This window comes from Mastigoproctus giganteus, chromosome 11 (assembly GCF_048544385.1).
Source record: "Mastigoproctus giganteus isolate SK-2022 chromosome 11, ASM4854438v1, whole genome shotgun sequence".
Classification (NCBI taxonomy): Eukaryota; Metazoa; Arthropoda; class Arachnida; order Uropygi; family Thelyphonidae; genus Mastigoproctus; species Mastigoproctus giganteus.
In genome coordinates this window covers 64,830,332-64,854,272 of record NC_143585.1, presented here as the reverse complement: position 1 = coordinate 64,854,272, position 23,941 = coordinate 64,830,332, and the positions used below count along the sequence as shown (strand labels likewise).

Sequence of the window (23,941 nt, the reverse complement as noted above, 5' to 3'; positions counted from 1 at the left end):
ATAATTCCTATGAAAGGAAAAACAGGTGCACAGGATATTTTTTCTGAAATAAAAACTGTAATAGATAAATATAAATTAAGTTGGGATAAAATGGTGCAGCTACTATGGTTGGTAAAAAAATGGAGTAACAGTAAAATTAAGAAATATAGTGAAAGAAGAAAAATTTCAGAATAATTTTTGCACTATACACTGCATTATTCATCAAGAAGCACTTTGTGCCAAAAGTTTGCAGATGGATAATGTTATGGAAACAGTAACTAAAACAGTAAACTTTATCCGTGGACGAGCTCTGAATCATCGAGAATTTGTTGCATTGCTTGAAGAAATTGAAAGTGGGTACAAAGAAATGATTTATTATAACGGGTGAGGTGATTAAGTCGAGGAGCTGTATTAAAACGATTTTTTGATTTAATAAATGAAATCAAAATTTTCATGACAAAAAAATAAAACCATCGACAAGCTACATAATGATACATGGATAACAGATTTAGCATTTCTTGTTGACTTAACCGGCCATTTAAATATTCTCAATAAAGAGCTACAAGGAAAGAATAAACTTATCACTGACATGTATGCTTGTATTAAAGCTTTAAGTTAAATTGCAATTATGGGAAACACAACTGGAATCAAAAAGTTTCGTACATTTCCTACATCTTAAATCCTGCCCTATTATTTCAAATGAAAAATCTCAAGAATATGCAAGAAAAATAGCATTATTACGACAAGAATTTGAAGAAAGATTTTAATGATTTGGAGTCTGATTTTACATTATTTTCATTACCATTAAAAACGAACGTGAATAATGCACCAGAAAATCTATAAATGGAGCTAATTAATTTACAGTGTGATATAAATCTTATTCAAAGATTTGAAGTACAGATTTGATCAACTTTTATTCGTACTTGTAAAAAGATAAATACCCTCAGTTACGAATTTTTGCAATAAGAATAATCGCTTTGTTTGGGAGTACATTTATATGTGAACAGTTGTTTTTGCAATTGAAAATTAATAAGTCTAAGAAAAGAACCCGATTGACCGATGAGCATCTACAATCCGTGATGAAGATAGTTTCTAGTAATTTTTCTCCAAGGCTACAAACTTTATCAGAATCGAAACGCCATCAAGTGTCAAGTTGTAGTAAGAAATAAAGAAGTTTATAATTATTTACATATAAACATGTATTTTTTCTGTATGTATCGAAGAAAAATTTAATAAATAAAAGAAAGAGAATTTCCAAACTTATTATAAACTTACACGCAACACACCATACACATGCATCACACCAGATTATAAAGGGGTGGTATCCATATATTAGGGGTAAGTACAGTGCAATATATATTTACTCTCATTTTGTTAAAAAAAAAAAAAAATCACGGCCTGTCAGCTGCTTTCAGATTGTGCATTCGGCCCGCATGCAATTTGAGTTTGAGACCACTGCCATATAACAGTTTCGCACAACACATTTTATAGAAACCTAGCTACCATGTTATACAAGGGTTACCTGTATTCCTCAATTTTCAAAGAAATGAAAAGAAAAGCAAACTTCTGTAATCTCCACAATAATTACTCTGATTTATTTACAGCTTAATATTTGCATTAGATAGTGGACATAGTGTTTTTTGTTATGTGGTTCCCGTGGTTTCCCACAAATCCGCGTTAAATACTCTGTTAACATAGCAAAGCCAGTCAGTGTGGGTTATGTGTGAGTAGTGTTTTGTTTGTGTTATTTGACTGGCCTCTTCGTTACTGGGAGGCGCAATCACCAGGAAGGAGCCTCCCAGCATCTGTCCACTGGCACGAGGAGCCGGACCAGGGAGTAAAAGACATCTGACGGGCCGTCCACACTCTTGCAGGAGCGAGAGCGGGGAAGGCCAAGGAAAGAGCAGAGAAGAGACAGGAAAGTGGAAGACAGACAAGATAGCGAGGATGACAGAGTGTAGGCATCCTCCCAGGCGAAACGGAGCAGGAAGAGTGCTAGGTGGAGTTGTGGGAGTCCTGGAGAAAGACTGTGGGTAGGAAGAAGAGAATAGGTAAAGTTCAAATTAAAAGAGTCCAGGATCATCACAATGGAGAATCACGGAGCGGCGTCGACAGGGCTGGCCGCCATTTGCAGTTTCATGTCTGGAAGTTTCCGGTGCTGGTTATCAGTTGCTGTCTAGAGGAGGTTATCCAGGAGTAGTGTTCGGGAGTTGCAGGTGATGCCAGCGACGACGAAAGACCTCGTTGGCATAATTGGTCAGTGCACGGAAGGTATCATTAGATTCCAATAACTTGGTTTCTGGCTGAAGTGATGTAGTGTGGAGGTCTAGGAGTAGCTGGATTCTTAGATCTAAGTATACGTTGCATGAGTGCATCACGTGATCCCAGTATTTGCATTAGATAGTCAAACTCATTCCTTTGAGGCCATATAGGTCTGCAGCATATATATAGGGCAATATATTTTTTTATTGATAACAATGAAGTTTAGCCTGTTAATTATTAAAAAATATCGATTTTTTCCTGCAGTACAGAAGCAGTCCAAAAAACAGTTAATTAATTCTAAGCACAATGTTAATTTTGATCAATTCAGTGATAATTATTTTTTAACATACTGAACTAATTTGAGAAATGGGAGTGGCTACTGGACTGTATATCGGAAGTGTCTAATCTAAACTATTCTCTAGTGCAGTGGTTTTCAACCGGGGTGCCGCAACAACATTCCAGGGGTGCCGTGTAATTTGGGTTTGAAGTTTAAGAAATAAACAAATTTTTTAATTTATATGTTTATTTCTTTATAAAAAGGTGTACAGTATCTTTTTAATTTTGTGGTGATCTATAATTGATGTTTACTTAGTACTTTCTATATAAAGAATAAAATTATTATATACTGTGTATATATATAATTTGTATTATGAAATGTAATTTTTATAATCATATATTATTATAATAAATATCATATAACATATATATGTGTCATATAACATATATATATATATATATATACACACACACACACACACACAGAGAAAATCAGATCAAACAGGCAGAAAATTGAGTAGGGGTGCCGCAAAATAAAATAAATTACTTAGGGGTGGCATTATTAAAAAAAAAGGTTGAAAACCACTGCTCTAGTGTTTCTATGCCAATCTTTCTGCATTCTGTTGTGGTGTTATTTTTAAAACGGATATCTTGGTGTCTAGTCACCATTAACAGTCATAAAAAAAAATATGGACCTATAATTGTTCACAAATGGCTGCCCTCAAATCCATGGATTAATATCTTATATGTGCAATTTAGAGTGATCTGAAGAATAGTAGTTTAAACTTACTGTATTTATAAGAATCACTGGTTTTAAATAACCATTACAAAATCAACACAATATACAAATTATTTAAGGAGATTTCCTGTATATAAAAATAACTTAAACCTAGAAAAACAGACACTGAAACAAGGAAAAAATTATTTTAAAAATCTCTTTAATACATATCAATTATTTCACATTCAAAAAAGAACCTAAAACACTTTAACATTTTTCCATCACCAGTATGCAGGAGGTTCCAAAACTTCTGACTGACTTAGCTCTGTAATTAAAATCAATAATTATTATATATATAATAAGTTTCAAAGTAAAATTAAATATAAATAGTTTATAAAAGCAGAAATTACTTAAAATTAATTTTCATATAAATTACGAACAAGTCAACTTTTCTAGGTGTGCTCACAGATGTGTAAAGGGGCTTATTGTCTTCATTACATATCTCTACTGCTATTGGATGTGTTTTCACAAAGCTTTACATTTTATCATTTAGAAAGACCCAACAATTACTTTTTTCCCCTTGTACATATCAGGTTACACATCTGCAGTAAATCAAGGTTTTTTTTTTTTTTCAGATGTTACAATTTTCAATGTATGTTTTTTTGGTCCCTGGAAATGTTCAAGATCGAACTGCAATTTCACAGCCAGACCCCCCCCCCTTCCCAGAGAAATCTATAAATGAAAGCATGTTGTTTTGGAGGCTCTGCCATTACTACAAAGGTTACTATGTGTCCAGCAAAAGCCAGACATGTCTAGCCTTTTCTTTCATCTACTGTCCAGTTGACATTTTAAACAAGAAAAACTTTGCTTTCCAGAAAGTGCATTGATGGCTCCCATCCACATATTACACTGATAGTTATAGCAATCATACTTAAATGTGAATGAAAAGCAGGTAACAGAGTATTAGTATTGGCAACATGATGGAAGGAAGCAAAGCCTATACAGTATCATTAAAAAAAAAAAAAAAAAAAAAAAAAAAAAAAACCACACAATTTCCTCATTGCTTCCAGTAATTTGTCTAAACCCACCTTAAATATGTTCAAACTATCTTCCTCGACAATATTAGGTGGAAGTTTATTCTAACAATTGATTACTCTTTGGCTGGTTGGAAAGTCCTTTCAACAATCATTTCCTTTTATCCTTCAATTTCAATAGAAGGTACTGAACTCAGCCTATTCCTAATGGGATGGTGGGCATGGATACTAAGATCTTGCTTCTTCTATAACAGGTATATATGTAATAATTGTAGTGCAGCTGGGTTCTTTCTGTGAAGTTTATTTTCTGTATTTATTAATCATGCCCCACTTATAATCTTATTACATAGGTAAGGGTATCCATTTTTCCCTGCTAGATCTCTAACTCCTTTGTTCAATTCCTGTTCTCCACATATCGCAGACAATGATGGAATTTTCAACGTACACTCCAAAACATAGTGAGATAAAACAGTTTACTGAACTGTAGTAGGTGATTGGATATACAAATATTTTGTAATAATTTCAATAAGGATAATAATTTTCAATAATTTAATTCACAATAAACTAATTACAAAAACAAACATGTATGAGTATTTATTTTATATAATTTTAGTTACTGTTAATAAGCCACATCATGCCTTTCACACAACACATTAAACCAAAACTATTACAGTAGAAAAAACTGCAAATTCTGGCACTTTTTGAATATTTCTGTAAAGGCAGTTGACCACCCAATCGCAAATAGGCTAGTTGGACTTTAAAAAAGCACTGCAGGTGCCAAATTTATGTATTATGTGCCATTAATAATTTACAAACACCAAATTCTCTGTTTTTACATATTTCTTAGGCTATATATCATTGTTAACTATGTATTTATAATTTATAAAATCATTCATTTTGGGAACAATGTGCTTCAGCCGTTTGTGCCTTGCATCCTTACTAATGATTATAAAGAGTTCTCACATGTCAGGATCTTTGTTAATGTACTTCTGTTGACCTATGCTTTTATCTTCCATCATTACTGATGGCAAATTGTGGGTGTATGGTTATGAATTTAAGCAAAGGTCCATTTAAGTCAATCTCAATGAAATGTGAAGACCATGCTTATTGTATTTTTTATTCACAAGGCATTGCTCATTATAAATGTCTCAGTCAAACAGTGAATACTACAAAACAGTTCAACAACAATTGTGCAATGCTGTTCGGAGAAAATGCCAGAAAAGTAGGATTCAGGAAATTTGTTCCAATATCATGACAATGCCCCCACATGCTCACTTTTCCCAATCAAGAATTTCACATGAAGCATTCAACAGCAAAACAGGCAACATTTATACTTGCAGTCTAACGATAGGTATATCCTGTCAAGACAGGGGTTTCGGATTCCACAAAGGAATTCAGGTTATCAGACTTACTCGGATAGAATAAAGAACACACCAAATTTGAATTAAGTTTTCTCTCCCTTTTCCCTGTTATATGAATGTGTACTATATACTGAATGAATAAGTATGAACAGAACAATTGATAATTACTTACACTCTTTACACCATAATAAAATAATTTGTTCCACAGTGCGTTACAGCACCTTTTACGGAACCTTGATCACTTGCAAACTGATCCAGCTTCGGTAAGGGTGCTGTAATGAGTTGCGGAGTGGCAAATTATTTTATTATTCCGCAATGTAAAGAGCACAGTAATTAGTATCAATCTTTATGGATAAAGTACACTAAGCAAAGGACTGGTTCAAAGTCTTGATTAAAGTAAGATAGTATTAGTGTCCATTCTCCATTGTGATTTAGAAAGGAGTATGTTGAATCAAATTTAAATCAATCCGCCTTTGCCTGAAGGAAGGTGGGGGAAATGGCGCTAGAGGCCTTACAAGAGTTTGAAACACCTGCAATGAGGTGGTGTCAGTGAGACAACTACACATGTAGAAGATAAGCATTTGATAAGAATATAAGCCAGTCCTTCTTATATCTCGCAAAAAGGATTCTTCTGCTCCTATGCTTATCTTTGGTGACACTCCGATGTCTAGGCAAGATGATACATCTCTTTTGGGGATTACCCTGACTTCTTTTTTTTTTTTTTTTTTTGATTTGGTAGTTGTTGGCGCATCGGCTTCTGTGGCCATATTGCACCTCCCAAGGTTTTTGCAGTACTTTGATCCAAGCCCGAGGCGGGAATCGAACCCGCGACCTTTGGGTTGCCGGGCAGGTACTTTACCCACTCGGCTAGCCCGGTCGGCCCCTGACTTCTAATCTCTCTTGGCACAAGCACATTACAAATATTGCTTCCTCTGCATCTAAAAAACTTGGTTTTCTCTTTCGCTCTCGGCGTTACTTTTCTTCCAAACAACTGTTCACTCTGTACAAATCGTAAATCCACCCTACCATGGAATATTGTTCCCACATCTGGGGTGGTGCCCCCAAAACCTCTCTCAGTCTTCTAGATTCCATTCAGAAGAGGGCAGTTAGGTTAATAATGACTCATCATTAGCATTAGCAGAGGCATTTGATGCAAGAAAGCAAGCTTATGCAGCATCAGCCAAAAAAAAAAAAAAAACCCACTTCCACTTCACCCCTCTGTTCGTTCAAAATACCTGTCCAGCTGAGCCTTAAACTTATTTAGGCTATCCACCTCCACTACAAGGGATGGAAGTCTGTTCCACCAACCAACCACCCGCTGGCTAAAGGCAAATTTCCGCACGTCTATCCTACATCTGTCTTTCCTCAATTTGAATTTATGCCCTCTCAGGTGATTATTCTGAGCTAGAGGAAGAATCCCATCAGCATTGAGCATGCTCAAACCATTCAAGGCTTTATACACCTCTATCAGATCACCTCGCTGGTGCCTAGTCTCCAGACACTATAATTTGCAAAACTTAAGCCTTTCTTCGTAAGAGCACCCCTTTGTTCCATTCACTAATCTTGTTGCCCTTCTCTGTACTCGTTCCAGCAGCTCTACATCCTTCTTGAAATGAGGCCTCCAGACCTGTATACAGTACTCCAGGTGTGGCCTGACCATTGCCTTATACAAGGGAATAATCACCTCCTATCCCTGCTGGAAAAATTCCTGTATATCATTGACAATACTCCATGAGCTACTCTTGCAGCCCGTCTGCACTGCTCAGAGAACTTCATATCTGCCTGCACAACCACCCCCAAGTCCCTTTCATTCTCTACCACTGTCAGTGTAGTACCACAGAGTTGATACATTGGCTCTGGGGTTGCTGTTTCCCATGTGTAGTACTTTACATTTGTCAATGTTAAACTTCATTTGCCACCTCTTAGCCCATATGCTCAACCTTTCCAGATCCTGTTGCAGCAGCATAGTGTCAGTAGTGTCCTTGACAACCCTGCCAACCTTTGTATCGTCTGCAAACTTGGACATTAAGCTTGATATACCATCATCAATATCATTTATAAATACAGAAAACAATAATGGACCCAACACTGAGCCCTGAGGGACTCCACTAATAACATTAGTCCACGATGAGCAGTGTCCATTGATTACCACTCTCTGTCTTCTCCCCCTCAACCACCCCTTTATCCATAGCAGCAATTTGCCTCCAATGTCACATTGCTCCAATTTGTGTAGCAGTCTTCCATTGCAACAGTATCAAAAGCCTTTCTAAGATCCAAGTATATAATATCAAAGCTATTCCCTGCATCCAGTTCTTTTGTGACTGCATCATAGTATCCAATCAAATTGGTCATGCAAGACTTCCCCTTAACAAAACCATGCTGTGTCCGAGCTATAACTGAAGTCTTGTCTAAATGATCCTGCAGTGGTTCTTTAACCAGTGCCTCCATTAATTTTCCTGGAACAGAAGTTAAGCTCACAGGTCTATAATTACTTGTGTCAGCCTTTGATCCTGCTTTGTGAATTGGGGTCACATTTGCACATTTCCAGTCCATGGATACCTCCCCTGAGTCCAAGGAAGATCTCATAATTATGGCTAAGGGTTTGCTTACTTCCTTTGCTGCCTCCTTTAATATAACTGGATAGATCCCATCCACCCCGGGTGCCTTTCTTGTGTTTATCTTCAACAGTTTCTCCTCCACTTTACTCCCAGTTATTTCAAGATTCTGTAGCTTACTGCTAGAGTTGAATACACCTCTGGCATTCCCCTTGCTGAATAACTCCTCATGTGTGAATGTCGATGCAAAATATTCATTTAGTTTGTTAGCTACCTGAGCAGGATCATCAACAGCTGACCCATCAATATCAAGTGGACCAATCTGATTCATCCCCTTCCTTCTAGAGTTTACATAAGTAAAGAACTCTTTGCTGTTTTTCTTTGCATCCCTTGCCAAGGATTTCTCGTAATCTGCCTTCGCCTGCCTAACCTCCTTTGTAACTTGGTTGCATATCAACTTGTATCTATCATAGGCTTCTGTGTCATGTGTTAATTTGTAAGTATCCCATGCATTTTTCTTCTCTGCCATATGCCTCATTAGTTCATCTGACATCCATTTTGGCCTAAACCTTGAACAATATTTCTTAGTTGGTATGTAAAGCCTAGTAGCTTCCAAGATAAGTTCTTTGAATGCTTCCCATTTTGAATTTGCTGTTGGTAACATCAGTTGGTCCCACTGTATAGAATTTAAATACTGTCTCAGTCCATCGTAGTCGCCTTTACGGAAGCAATAACCCTTCCCTTTACCCCTAATGGTAGTTACCTCTTTGAGTAAATCCCACTTCAGCACACTGTGCTCACTGCCACCTAGTGGTTCATTTATCTGCAGATTCTTAATGCATTAAGAATCACTGCTGATAATCGAATCAAGAGTATTACTCCCTCTAGTTGCCTCCTGAACATGCTGATGTAGAAAACAATCATCCAATAAATCCACAAAAGCCCTGCTAGTGTGTGAGTGACCAGCCCCCAAATTCCAGTCAATATCTGGGAAATTAAAATCTCCCATTATAAGACTCTCTGATTTACTGGCCCACTCTATTTCCCTGTACAGTTTCTTATTATACTCATCAGAGTCATTAGGCCTATAGCACACTCCTACTCTCAATTTTGATCTCCCAATGCTTATGTCACACCAAACTGACTCAACACTGCACTGTCCAGCGATGTCGACTGGCTTCACTTCCTTGGTTTTTATGTGTTTCTTAACTAATAGCATAACCCCTCCCCCCCTTCCTATCCTGTCTATCCTTTCTGTAGACATTGTACTCCCCAAATTCCAGTTCTGCATCCCTTATATCTGTGTGACACGTCTCTGATATCCCAACAATATCTGCCTTTGATGTTTTGAGCAATACCTCAAATTCATCAAATTTATTTATTAAACTCCTAGCATTGGTGTACACGCAAGTATACCTGCACCTGTTTCTATTCTTAGCTAACCTAACACAACCCACGTGTTTACTTGTACCGCAATGGCTCCCAGCAGTCTCTGAAATATCATGCATCTTGTTTTTCAGGCTTCTGCTCATTCTAATAGAAGCAGTGCAAGAATCTCTTTCACCTCTGCCAGTGGCTACTGTCAATCTATTGGTCTTTGTCTCCCCCCAAGCTAGCAGTTTTCCGACCCACCTAACACTGCCTCGATAGCATCAGCAAATATTCTTGCACCCTTTCTATTTAAGTGTATCCCATCCCTGTAGAAGCAATCTCTCCTGTTAACAAGTACAGTCCAGGCTGAAAAAAATTCTACCCCTTGAGCCTTGCACAATCTTTCCATGGCCGAATTGATCGACAAGGCTCTCATCATATACTCCCTCCTATCGTGTCTGGGCAGAATTGCAGACACTTTCAAATTCAACCCTAATTCTCGGCTCATCTCTAACAGTCTCTCCGCTCTGTCTCATAGACGTACTGTTTCTGCTGTATGCCTTTTCTACAGATGCTTCCATGGGCACTGTTCTTATGAATTGGCTTCCATAATTCGGACTCTCTCTTTCAGAACAGTCTGAACATGTGCTGCCACCAGCCAACATCCTTTTACTGTCCAACTTCAAACTCACAGAACCAATTTTTCATCTTGTTCATTTATTCATTCAGCTGCCATTTTCTGGAACAACCTTCCTTCATACGTATTTCCTGAAAATTACAGTCCACAGAAGTTCAAGTCTATAATATCAACAAATATCGTTTTGTCTTCTCCACCTCCAACCCAAGTACGGTAATAAGTATTATAGGTTCTAATACCTATTTGGTATTCGTGTTTGGGGTTTTAATAAAAAAAAAAAAAAAAAAATCACTAGTCTTCCATCCATCATACTCACTGGATTTAGCACCTTTGATTTCCCCCAAGCTTAAAGTCCCCCTTGAAAAGTCACAGATTTGAAAAAAAAAAAAAACAGGAAATTATTAGCAATTCCAATAAGCCTACTAGGAATGTTTCACTTCTACAATTTGCAGAAGAATTGGAATTGATATACATGTCATGTCAAGGAGACTACTTCAAAGGAGACCCATCCAAATACCAGTAAGTTTCATCTTTTTCCAAATATTAGTTCAGCCCCTGAAATTTTTGATCACACCTCATAATTGTGCCTGGTACTGAAGAGCACATCAACAAACTGATCACTCCATGAATGGATGGAACATCCAGTGTAGTAAGCACTAAGGAATACATTATACTGGTATCCTTATAAAATTCAGTGTGTGGAGCATATATAATAAAAATAATGGGATTGAAACATCCTAACCAACTAGGAAGGTTAAGATGTACTGTGCTCAAAATATTTTTATATTTGATTTTCCAGGAGAGACAGACAGGGAAGGGGGGGCATGCCTAGTTAATGATGAATATTTTGAAAGTAACTCAAAGAAAGAAAAAAGTAGTCCAGCAATTAAACTGCAGTAATAACAAGACAACAAGCACAGACATACTTACCATTCAGTACATCTTCAAATTCAACCGTCTCATCAGTTCCCTCTAAAGTTTCCAACATGATGTTTGAACTTGGAAGAAGGGGCAAGCGCTGAATCTTTAAATATAAAAAAAAAAAAAATGCTATGAATTTTTTAATAATATTGAAATATATTCAATTACTCTGCAAAAAATATTGTTTGGACCAGTGGTTCCCGAAGTGTACTCCACAAAAATATGCCTGTATAAAAACTGTAAACAAATTTGTCTATATTAACGTTTTCATGAGTTTACTAAATGGGGGGGGAGGGCTCTGTCAAGCGAATTTGATCATTGATCATGGAATTTTGTAAAAATGAAAACTTTGTACATAAATGCTTTAAAATATTGATTTGTTCTAATTTTGATTTTAATATCCAACACAACAGCTGATCAGAAAAACAAAACCAGTCATTGCTTTCTTGAAGCAATCATGCTCTTACATCTATTTATGTATCAATATCACTTGATTTTCTTATATCTGACCTTGGCTGTGAAATTAGATATTAGACTTCCTGGAAAGAGAATTGTTTCTAAGAAGACTAAGTTAGATGCTCTGAAAAGACTGATTAAGGTGAAGCTAAAAAAATTTGGCTGTTTAATTGGGTGTGGGTGAAACATCTGTGAAAGACTGGGAGGGAAAAAATCTAGTAGGATTTTGAACTAAGTTTATTTTATAAGGGTAGTTAAATTAAACTAAAATTAGAAATAGTAAACAATGCATTATGGCTGTGGTTTATACAAGAAATACGACATGGAACCCCAATCAGCACATTCATAAAAGCAATATCAGAAAAAATCCTTGGTCTTACAACAAAAGATTGAACAGTTCAAAGGGTTTACAGCAAGAGCAACAAATGGCATGGATATTAGAAAAAAATATATGTACTGATTATTAGTAGGACAAGATAGTCTGCTGATCAGCCTGCTGCTCAAAAATTTACAAAAGATTTGCATTCATTTATCAAAGAAAAATTTATTGAAGAACAATTCTACAATATAGATGAAACAGGTCTAAATTATAAAATGTTCCCTAAATAATGGCAAAAAAAGCAGAGCCTGTATTATAAGTATACAAAAAAAAATCACAGTAGCCACTTGCAGCAATGCAATGAAACGCGTCAATTGTTGTTGGCAAATCAACTAATCCTTCAACTTTTAAAAATATGAATTGTTCTCTTTACCAATTTACTATCACTCACAAAAATCAGCACGGACAGCCTGAATTATGCAGACTGGTTCACAAATCTGTACCTTCTGTACAGAAACTAAAGAAAACAAACTTACCTAAAACGGCTATTCTCTTTCTGGAGAACAACTCCTCCGCATCCCAATTGTTAGGAACTTAAAAGAGAGGACATAAAGACCATGTATACCACCAAGTGTGACATCTCTGATCCAGCCTGTGGATCAACGGTTTCTAAAATGTCTAAAGAGATAATATAGACGAAAATTTTTGAGTTGGATTTTGGAAAAAAAAAAAAAAAAACAGACATGAATATAGGTCTTATAGCCAGGGCCAGCCCAACACTATAAGCAAACCAAGGGATTGCTTGGGACAGCAAAATTTCGAGGGTGCTAAATCTAAATCACAAAGTTCTGAAAATGATCTTAATTCTGCTGTATTTGAAGCTACTGAAAATCAGCAAAGACATTCAAATGGTAATGGGTGAAGACATTCAATATATCGTTTGGAAACATAGGCTTACTAAAATGATAGAGTTCTTTCAATATATATTAATTGACTTAATAGGAGGATGTCCCCTGTTCGCTGATGCTTGCCACCCCCCCTCATTGCTCGCTGTGTATTCATTCCGAACAGTTACCGATTACATTTAAATTGGTCTAATGGAAACGTTTTATAATTTTAACAAATTTATATACTGCTTTAATAAGAAATTGGCAACATTTATATGTTTAAGACCTACAATTCAGCCTTTTGTTATAAACAATATAAATTACTTGATTTTCCCCTGTGAATCCCCAATAATTTAATAAATATAATTTATAAGCGATTTATATTTAGTTTTTAAATGAATAAACTGCACAACCTGATAAAAAATAAACTCAGAGGAATGAAAATTACAGGAGATTAAATTATCTGAGGTAGGGTGCTGAGAGACAAAAATAGGTTTCCAATCTTATTTGTAATAAAGAAATAAGTAGCATCAGATTTATTTGCATTTAATCCATAACTTCATTCTTTTTTGGGAAAGAATTAATCTTATTTTTAATGTAACCCTTAATGCCAACCACACTGAAATTGCCGAGGTCAACGATAGAAGTAATCGTAGAAATTTTGTAAAAGTTACGAAAACTTGAATATAAAGTTAATCAGAGCAGATCAACGGCAAATAATATTACAACAGTTGTGTATTATTTATTATTTTCGATTTCATAATCATAAAAAAATCGAAACACTATTCCTTATTATTTTACAGTTAAATAATGATGCTTTGGGCTAAAAAAATTATCGGGTGCTGAATATTGCGAGTGAAAGGCTAAGCCTCAATTAGAAATTAAAAAGCAATCAGGGTCGTTGAAAAAAAATTTAAAAGAAGAGCCAGCTTTGAGAGAATCCATAATAAGTGAAACTGTGGTTCTTGAAGACAAGAAAGATGAGCTTTCTTCACATGAGTCTGCGGAAGCGGCAGATAACATGATAAATTCAGATCTTAGAAAAGAATGTGTTGATAGCATTTCAGATCCTGCAACCTGGTCATCTGTTATGACAGATTCACTTAGATTAAAAGCAGTTTTAAAAGGACTGGAAGCCAAGTGCTGATTTTAATTACCCTAAAGACAAGAATAACCGTAGATTTACTGTTGCAAATGTCAAAAGTAAATTGAGATTACCAGAACATGGTAATCTCATGGTAATCCAATTAAAAACATGTTTTGCTTTTTATTTTTTTAACTCTTTAGCTTGACAAAAATTTCTCTTGCTCAGGATGGTTATAATGACTGGAGAAATTTGAGTAAAACCCTTAAAGAGCATGAAACCTCACCAATTCATTTTGAATCGCATAAGAAATGGACAGTACTCAAGAAAAGGGCTTCTAATAATGAAACATTAGATTTACATTTTCAAAACAATTTGAATGCTGAAACTTGTTATTGGCAAAGAGTATTAGAAAGACTATTTGCAATAGTCGAATTTCTCAGACACCAGGGTCTTGCATTTAGGGGTTCATCGGACAGATTGTATGAAAGCAATAATGGGAATTATCTGCAATTAGTAGGGCTGCTGGATTCTGTCATGGCAAAGCATTTGCAAAGAGTAAAATCCAATGAACTCCATAACCACTATTTAGGGGGAACTGTTCAAAAAGAACTAATGCAGCTAACATCCCTGGCAGTGCAAAATAAGATAACAGAAAATTTAAAGCAAGTGAAATATTATTTGATAGTCACTGATTGTACTCCAGACATAAGCAAAGTTGAACAGATGTCAACATAATGTTTTCTCAATATCAATCAAGGAGCAGAAAACAACTGCATCAGAACTTACCGAGGCTATTTTTACGGAACTTGAAAAGTCCGGTATTTCCATCAGTAATATGTGCAGTCAAGGATATGACAATGCTTCAAACGTGAAAGGCAGACATTCAGGTGTTAAAAAAAGGATACTTGAGGTAAATAATTGAGCATTTTTTGTTCCTTGCCATGCTCACTCTTTGAATCTTGTCATCAATGATGCTGCTAAATCATCTCACATTGCTGTATCATTTTTTAGAGTAATACTGGCTATCTATGTTTTCAGGAGTGGATCTACAAGATGGTCTATTTTAATCAAAAATTAACAGTAAAACCATTGAGTGAAACTAGATGGGAAAGTACAACAGAGAAGATAAAACCTTTCAGGTTTCATTCCACAAAATTTATGATTCCCTTTATTGAGATTCAGCCTTTGATCCATTTGTCTGCCATGAAGCGGAAACATTAGCAAATCAAATGAAAAATTTCCGTTTTATTTGCTGTATCGTTGTCTGGTAATATTTTAAAGACGATAAATTAACAAACTCAAATGACATCAATGAGAGTGACTTGGATGGCTTGGAAATGTTTCAGGAAATAACAGCACTTTCTCCTTTAATAAAATCGATTGGACATCATTAGCTGTGTTGCGATTTATTTTACCAAATGATTTTGCTCTCAATGTGGCAGTTACATTGGGAATTATGTTAACTCTTCCAATAAGCGTCTTTTGAAAGAGGTTTCTCTAAAATGAAAATTTTATAAATTATTTGAGATCAACTATATCTTAAGAATGACTGACTGGACTGGCAAATATCTCCATAGAGCACAATGTTTTAAAAAAGATCAAATTTTAAGACCTACTTCATGTTTTTGCCTCTAAAAGGCCGAAAACAGAAATTCTTGTAAACATTTGTGACTTTTACATTAAATTTAATGTAAATATATTTCAATTTTTGCTAAACTTTTTATCATTTGTGATATTTAATCTTATTATTCTGTGTATTAGAAAATGGTTATATCAAGCCTTTTAATTATTACTTACATAAAAATTCAACATAAATTTGAAGGTTTACATCAATGAAAATTTATGTAAACTTCTTTTACTTTTTTATAATTTCACTAAACCATTTGCCCTCCATGTAAAAAAATCATTTATTCCATTTCTGTAAAACTGTTTATTATTTTTTGTGAATTAAATAAGAATGTCTCATCACCCCTTTGGCATGGCTCGCTTGCCGTGTATGACAACGAGATGTGCTCGTTGTCATACACGTAAGAAATTAATTTAAAAGAAACAAAAAGAAAAGTCAAGATGAGCTCTCTGCTTATCTATAGTAGAATTAATCAAATTCAAAAGAGTTAAGTCCATTTTTCCAAGAACAAGCTGAAGACAAACTGAAATTGAGGGAGGAAAAAAAAAAGGAAATTTTTTTCTGAACAGCATTATCTCAAGCCATGAGCCTAAACTATGAATAATCACTTTTCTCTTCTCTACGTATAATATTTATATACATTTATAAAGTTAGTAACAAATCTGTCCGAATATTCCTAGTAAGTTTTTATTACCTTCAGTGCAGCTTTCTTCTCAGCTAGCAGACGTAATGGAGCATGAAGTCCTTGAACTGATTTCATCATGGCAAAATTCATCCGATTTGAGTTGCTCTTATACTAAAAGAGATATACAAAAATACGCTTTTTTTTAAATTACAGGAAAAAAAAATTATGAAAGAAAAAATCACTTTATAATTAAATAAATATGAATTAATTGGTACTTATTTTCAAAATGAAAACTTTATCACAAAATTATTAGACTCCACACGTATGGGATGAAGACAGAGAAAGCAGAAGATGACATTAGACAAATTTCTGTAGAATGTAATTTTCAAGAAATACATTTGATGAAGGTTGTTCCAAAAAATAGAAGTAGAAAAAATAAATGAGGATGAGGAAAAGTTGACAGTTACTTGCAGCACATGTTCAGACTGATTTAGAAAAAAGTGGGGGAATTACAGATGCCAATTCAGAAGAATAATGCCCATAGAAGTATCTATAGAAAAGGCATGCAGCCGAAATTGAATGCCTATGAGACAGAGTGGAGAGACTTTGTAAGAGATGGATTATTAATTAACACGAATGTCCTCTTTTGAATGGAGTAGCCCAAGAGAGGCTGGGGTTGATTGATTGATTGATTGATTTGGTTTAATGGCACATTGGCAGCTCAGCTAAGGCCATAATACTCCAAGTCAAATTTAACAGAATACTAAATACTTTGGTAGAGAAGCTGGAGGAGGAGATGATCACCACCCTATATGTGGGAACAATATTCCAAGGTGGCATGGATTTGAGATTTGCACAGAGTGAGTAGTTGTTCAGAAATATATCTATTTGTTTATACCTGCCAACTTTTAGAAATCAAAAATTGGAAGACTTCAAGTTTCCAATTTTAGCCAGAGCACTTCAGAACCATGTTCTGCTGGCACTGCCCAGTACCAGAAATTTTCTTATAAATAAATGATAACTAGGGTGAGATTTGTCATATGGTGGTGGGATAATCAGGGAATAACAAAAAAAAATTTAAATTCACAGAAAAATCATTGATTTTTCTATGAATTTTAAAATAAGTAATATGCAAAAAACAAGCATTCCATCAGTCGCATGGAGTTCTAAAATTCCATCATCCATATCATTCTGTTCAATGTCCATTTGATGGAAAGTGATGGCTGCAGTTTGGTCATTTGTCGCTTTTGGTTTTATTGTCAGAGGTACATCGGCTGAATTGTAATTGTGGTATTACTGGCTTGTTCAGTTGTTTATTGCAAAGGATATTTTTGGAACAGAGCAAAAACATGGTCAATTAGGGGCATGATCCATATCAATAGGGATATTGATACATCTTTACAGTTTGGGCAATGAGGAGTGCTAACAGTTTGGTTGTGATCGTTCGATCCACAAATAGGACATATTGCCTCATATCGACATATAGTTTGGGAGTGCCCATATTTTTGGCATTTGAAGCACCTGATGGGGTTAGGAACGTAAGATCACATGCGGCAGTGGAGATAGCCTGCTTTGGCAGATGTTGACAAGTTAGGAGATCTAAAAGTGAGGACCGTGCTCCTTGTCAGAACAAGACTAACGTCTTTTCAAGTGCTGATTCTCCTTGCCTGGATAACTTCTTGCTCACACAGCTCTTGAACAATTTCCTCCTCTGATACAGTTAATAGGAGCTAAAAGAAAACCTGAAAGTCAACGACGGAGATGGACAGATGAAATTCAAGAGTTCGTGTGTAGTAAATGGATGGCCATTGCACGAAACATTAATAAGTCCCATTCTGTTATTCCTCCCTTTGAGGAGTTCAGTATGGCATGAGAAGTAACTTTTACTGGATGTCTGCCAAAGGTTGTCAGCGTTAATAGCTTTGCAAAATGTTGGGATTGAGAAGTCTCCACCAGATCATCTGATTTCAGTAAGCCTGCAACAGACTTGATGCATTTCTGCACAAGGGAGATAGTTTACTCAGAAGCTGGTCTGGTAGGGAGTGCAAAATGAGAAATTCTGGCATTTCCTCTTGATGAATTGTTTTCAACCTCTTGGATTTAAAAAAGTCACTTCTGGTGTCATTTGTCTGAGGTCTTGAGCTCAATGGTTCTAAAGGTGGAAACATTGTTATCTGTCTTTGCTCCTTAAAGCCCTGGGAGAGTGGGTTTCTTCTCCCAGAGAGAGAAGAAACTCTGGAGGACTAACTGACTACTTACCACTGACTGCCTTATCACTCACTGGATACTACTAATAAACATTATTATGAAACTTTATACTAACAAACATCAAATTAATAAACCATAGATAATTGCTTACTTCACAAAACCTGCGAATACTGTAAATTAAGGAACTGTTTTCTGTTTCGTGAACTCAAGAGTAGGGGGATAGTCTCATAAGAGAATACAAAATGTACCTAAAAGATAAATGCTTTATATATGGCACCTTAAAATATATTTGTCAAATGCTTATGGCAAGTGAATGGGTCTTCTTTAAGATGTGCAGATCTCTAAATGATAAAGCAATTGAGGCTTTGTTTTGTTGTAGTTGTTTGGTTTTTACGAGCATTAGCAACTAAGGCCATATTGCTCCAGGGGATATGCGGTGGTCATTCCCTGACCTTTGCACATCCTCCATATTTGGTAGTCACGGGCTCGAACCCCGGTCTAATCAAGAAGCGTGTGCTATGCGCTGCAGCTCCTGCCCTCCTGGCTACGGAGGCGCCCTTTGTTTTGTAAAATCATTTTAAAAAATAAATGTTTCAATTTTTTAATGAAATTTTGAGTTCTTTCTCCTCTATACTATCATTCACTTGCTTTCCTCCAACATCATTCATATACTGATCACTATATAATCCTATGTATAAATTTCCATCCAATAATGTTTCCTTTGTATAAGTAATGCCAACATGGTAGGTGCTTTTAGACTCCAGGTTTTCCCATGGATACAATCCCATCAACCAAGCATTAATGCAAAGCCAGTTTGATGTGTATCAGGTTCTCCATACAAGAAATATTGGTGGCCATATATGAGCATTTTTATCCTTCAATTTCAATTATGCCAGTCCAAAATCACAAATAAAAACTGATCTGTTAGCATGAATCAACAGATCCAATTTTATTTATCCAGTTTAATAGTTGGTACATGTCCCAAGGAAGAAACAGCTAGCAAGGGCAACAGGGTGGTATTATACATACAATTAAATATATAGATATAAATTTTATAATAGATGTATATAACAGTATATACAAGTCAGCATGGGAACAATGCATAATAAGGGTGCCCTTACCAGGAGACGCTTCGAGTTTCCTCGTAAGAGCAGGAAAATTGCAGCATCTAGGAACAGCACCTGGGAGATCTGATTTAGGGGTTTGAGGCCTTGAATGGATTGAGTAAGCTCAATGCTGATGTAATCCTTCCTATTGCTCAGATTATACACATGTAGGGGCATAAATTCAAATTAAGGAGGAATGGCTGTAGGTTGGACATGCAGAAATTTGCTTCAGCCAGAGGGTGACTGACTGTTGAAATAAACACCCATCTGGTGTTGTGGAGGTGGGTAGTTTGAATGAATTAAAGGTAGAAATAGATAAACTGCTAGAAGGGATGGACAGGTGAAATGGAAAATATGGGTCTCTTTTGGCTGATGCTGTATAAGCTTGCTTCTTGCATCATTTGTCACCACCACTACTACTAAAAATAATAATCATCATCATTTCAATTAACTTCCAGTATTCAGAAAGTGAGAATACCTCAGGGCGTTGTTGTTGTTCGTTTTAACGACACAAGGGCTACTACGGCCAAATTGTGTCTCTTCATACTTTTCTGATGCGTTTGTACTATATTTATACATAGTCTCTTCATCGTTAATTGACAAAAAGTATATTGTTAGAGAAATTACATTATATGCTTCCATACAAACCAATATGTTTTAGATATAATAAAAGTTCTTCAATGTTTGCTTCATTTCCTAAGATGCGAGATAAATCAGGTGATATATTCAATTTAGAGAGAGACTGAAAATTGTTTGACCGGATGGTTGAATGTAAGGGACAATCAACCAGGAAATGACGGACTGTAAGTTGCGTCTGACAGGATGGGCACTGTGGTGGGCTTTCACCCAATAATAGAAAGAGATGAGTATGGTGAGTGTGTCCAATTCTGAGTCTTGCCAGTACCACTTCCTCTCGTTTGTTTCTTCGGAAGCCAGACAGCCACAGCTTTGGATCTTCTTTTATCTGGTAAAGTTTATTGTTAGGGTCACGTTTCCAGGTCTGTGACCATTTATTGTAGCAGGCTTTGCGTATGACCAGAGAAAGGAACCTGAGGATGTTGTGAGAGAGCGGGTTGAGGATGTTTAGCAACAAAGTCGGCACTTTCATTTCCCGGAATGCCTGAATGGGATCCAGCAAAAACTGATTGACTGATTGGACACACTGCAAGCAAATAGCTGGGAATGAATCTGTTTCAATGTAGGGTGAGAAATGGAGGAATTCTTCCTTATGGCAGAGACAGCACTAAGAGAATCTGTGTAAATTATGGCAGATGAGATGGAAAGCTCAATTATCTTACTAAGCGCTAACTTAATGGCATATAATTCAGCTGTGAAGACGCTGCAAGCAAGCGGTAGTGTGGCTGAAATTGTACATAAAGGAAAAACTGCCGCAGCACCTACCATACTCTCAGTTTTTGAACCATCCGTATAAATTTTACAGGCATGGTTGTTCATAGCATGAGCTGAATGTAACTGTCTGATATTGCAGGAAGGTATATTTTTCTCCCACTGGAGGAAGTATGTATCTTGAGAGACAGACACATATGTCCAAGGAGCAAGAGGTGTAGTTGTGTCTTGGAAGATTTCATTTAAATCGACATTCCAAGTCTGAACAAGCTCTTTGATCCTGAGAGAAGCAGATCTATTTTCAGTTGGCTTACTCTCATAGAAGACATCCCAACGAGTATTATAGAGATACTCCCAACTTGGTGCGATGGTAGACTCTGGATCTTAGCAGCATAGTGAAGCAGTAGTGTTTTTCTACGCAGGTGTAATGGAGGATCATGCGCTTCAATATACAGACTTTGGATCGGAGAAGTCCTGAAAGCTCCCAACGCAGTCCTCAGAGCACTGTGATGGATCATATTTAGCCGTTTTAAAGTAGTGCTCCTGGCAGAGTCATACACTGGACAACCATAATCTAGCCGTGAACAGATTAAACTTCTATAAAGGTGCAGCAAAGTACACCGATCAGCTCCCCATGACATAGATGATACTGAACGAAGTATATTCAAATGCTTTAAACAGGAAGTTCTCAAATAAGTGATGTGAGCTTGGAAATTTAGTTTGCGGTCTAATAGTAGTCCAAGAAATTTAACGGTATTAACGAGCGGGATTGGAGTATTGTTTATTTGTAATTCAGGTTCAGGATGGAGAGCTCGCTTCTTGCAAAAGTGAGTGACAGTGCATTTCTTTTCTGACAGTCTGTAACCGTTCCGTGAAGTCCAGGATTCTATTTTGGTTATGGCAAGTTGTAGCTGCCATTCAATGGTATTCATACTTTGAGATTGACACGAAAATGGTAAGATCATCTGCATACATATAAGTTTGAACAGTTTTTGGGATATCTCGTGTCATGCTGCTAACTCGGATTGAAAACAGTGTTGGACTGAGTATTGAACCCTGCGGGACTCCCTCTTCCAGAATGTGAGATGTAGAGAGGACGTTTTTGTATCGGACTTGAAAAGAGCGCAATTGCAGGAAATTCTGAATTATTTCTGGCAAATGACCCCTAAGCCCCAGATGGTAAAGGTCCATAATAATACCATGCCGCCATGTAGTGTCAAATGCCTTTTCAAGATCTAAATTGACCATGACTAGATGTTGTTTCATGACAAAGGCATTTCGGATATGAGACTCGGCTTTAATGAGCACATCTAGGGTTGATCTATTTTTTCGAAAGCCATACTGGTGATCTGGAAGGAGATTCTCTGACTCCAGGATGTAAGTGAGCCTAGTATGAACCATTCTTTCGAAAATTTTTCCCATGCAGCTTGTAAGAGATATTGGCCTGTAGTTTTCAATACAGGAAGGATTTTTTCCTGGTTTTGGTAAGGCGATAATGAACGAATGGCGCCATGAAGATGGATAGGCATTTTCAGAGTAGATCCGATTGTAAAAAATTAATAGGGTTCTCAAGTCTTCTCCAAGTAAATGCTTTAACATAATGTAATGAACTCCATCTGGACCTGCAGCACTATTGGAAGATCTGTTTAATGATTCTTGAAGTTCTATTAACGTAAACGGTTGGTTGTACGGGAATGAACGGCGCATGGAGAAGTTAATTTTATACCGTTCTGCACCTGCTTTGATTTTCTGGAAGGTGGAGGCACAGGTGGCAGAAGCTGACATTTTTGCAAATGATTCTGCTAATGCATTTGCAACTTCTTCGGGAGTAGAAATGTCTTTCCCTTTCCAATGAAGTATCGGAGAGGGCAGCCGAGCAAATTTGCCATTTAGTGCCTGTATTCTTTTCCAGATGACTTGTGTGTCCGTGTCTTTGGTAATGGTGGAGGCAAAAGCAATCCATGAATCCCGTTTCGCTTTCCGCCTAACTTGTCTAGCTTTTGCTTTTAGTCTTTTAAAAGCAATTAGGTTACTAGTGGTGGGATACTTGCGGAAATGATTCCAGGCGCGGTTTTTTTCCTGTTTGGCAATTAAACAATCTGTATTCCACCAGTGATTTCTGTGTTTTCGATATGGTGTGGATTTTGGAATGGAGGCCTTAGCTGCAGTCAGAATCTGATTGGTTATGTAAGTGTTGACATCATCAATATGTTGCCTTTGAACATAAAATCTGTCTAAGCGTATCTGGGCAGAATAGCCCCCCAGTTTGCCTTTTTAAACTGCCAAGTGGATCGTTGGTCAGGATTTGAAGTTACCCCTGTTTGTAGTGAGCAAATAATTGGAAAGTGATCACTGTTGAAGGGATCGGTTAATACCGACCATGTCATGATTGGAAATATGGATGGCGAACAAATTGACAAGTCTATTGCGGAAGCAGATCCGATTGCTAAGTGGAGGTAGGTAGGAGATCCAGAATTTAATAAATTAAGATCATTATTATGCATGAATTCCTCCATCAATTTGCCTCTTATATCCATTGTGGCCGATCCCCACAATGGATGGTGTCCATTAAAGTCACCAAAAAGACAAATTGGAGTTGGGAGTTGTGCAATGAGGTTGTCAAGTTCTGAAAGCAGAAGTGGGGCAGATGGCGGAATATAAATGGAAACAATGGTAAATGACGTACCAACTGCAGGCGAGCTGCCACAGCTTCTAGGGTAGTTCTCAATTGGATCGGCTTGGATGGTATGTTGGCGTTAACAAGAATAGCAACTCCTCCACGTGCAGGTGATATCGAGTTCCTATCTCGTCTGTAAATGGTATAACTTGAAAATTTTGGCAAAACTTGGGTTGACAAGAATGTTTCCTGTAAGCATACACCTATGGGATTAAATTGAGCTATTAAATCTCTTAAGTCATCAGAATGAGTGCTTAGTCCTCTGCAATTCCATTGTATGATCTTGTTCATTATTTAGGTTTAACTGAGGATGATTCATCTGACTGTTTTCTGTACGTGGGACATTTTTTCTGGTCCTTTTTTGAGAATGTGGGGCGTCCAGTATCCATGGTGTCATCTGCATGGAGTTCTAGAATAGGTTCCTCATTGTCTAGCAGCTCATCTACATCCTTGCTTTTGGAGGGAGATTCGTTTTTTTAGAGACTGAT

General features: G+C 36.6%; 1 protein-coding gene across 1 annotated transcript in view; it reads right to left on the bottom strand.

Moving 5' to 3' along the window:
- Positions 1-3,516: 3,516 nt before the first annotated feature.
- Positions 3,517-23,941, bottom strand: part of Pomp (proteasome maturation protein) — a 62,096-nt gene continuing 41,671 nt past the window's right edge. Inside the window, exons 4-6 of the mRNA XM_090384451.1 lie at positions 16,185-16,286; positions 11,124-11,217; positions 3,517-3,560 (exon numbers count right to left, since the gene is read on the bottom strand). Of these exons, the coding sequence (XP_090240577.1) occupies positions 3,517-3,560; positions 11,124-11,217; positions 16,185-16,286 (240 nt within the window). The remainder of the gene's footprint in view (positions 3,561-11,123; positions 11,218-16,184; positions 16,287-23,941) is intronic.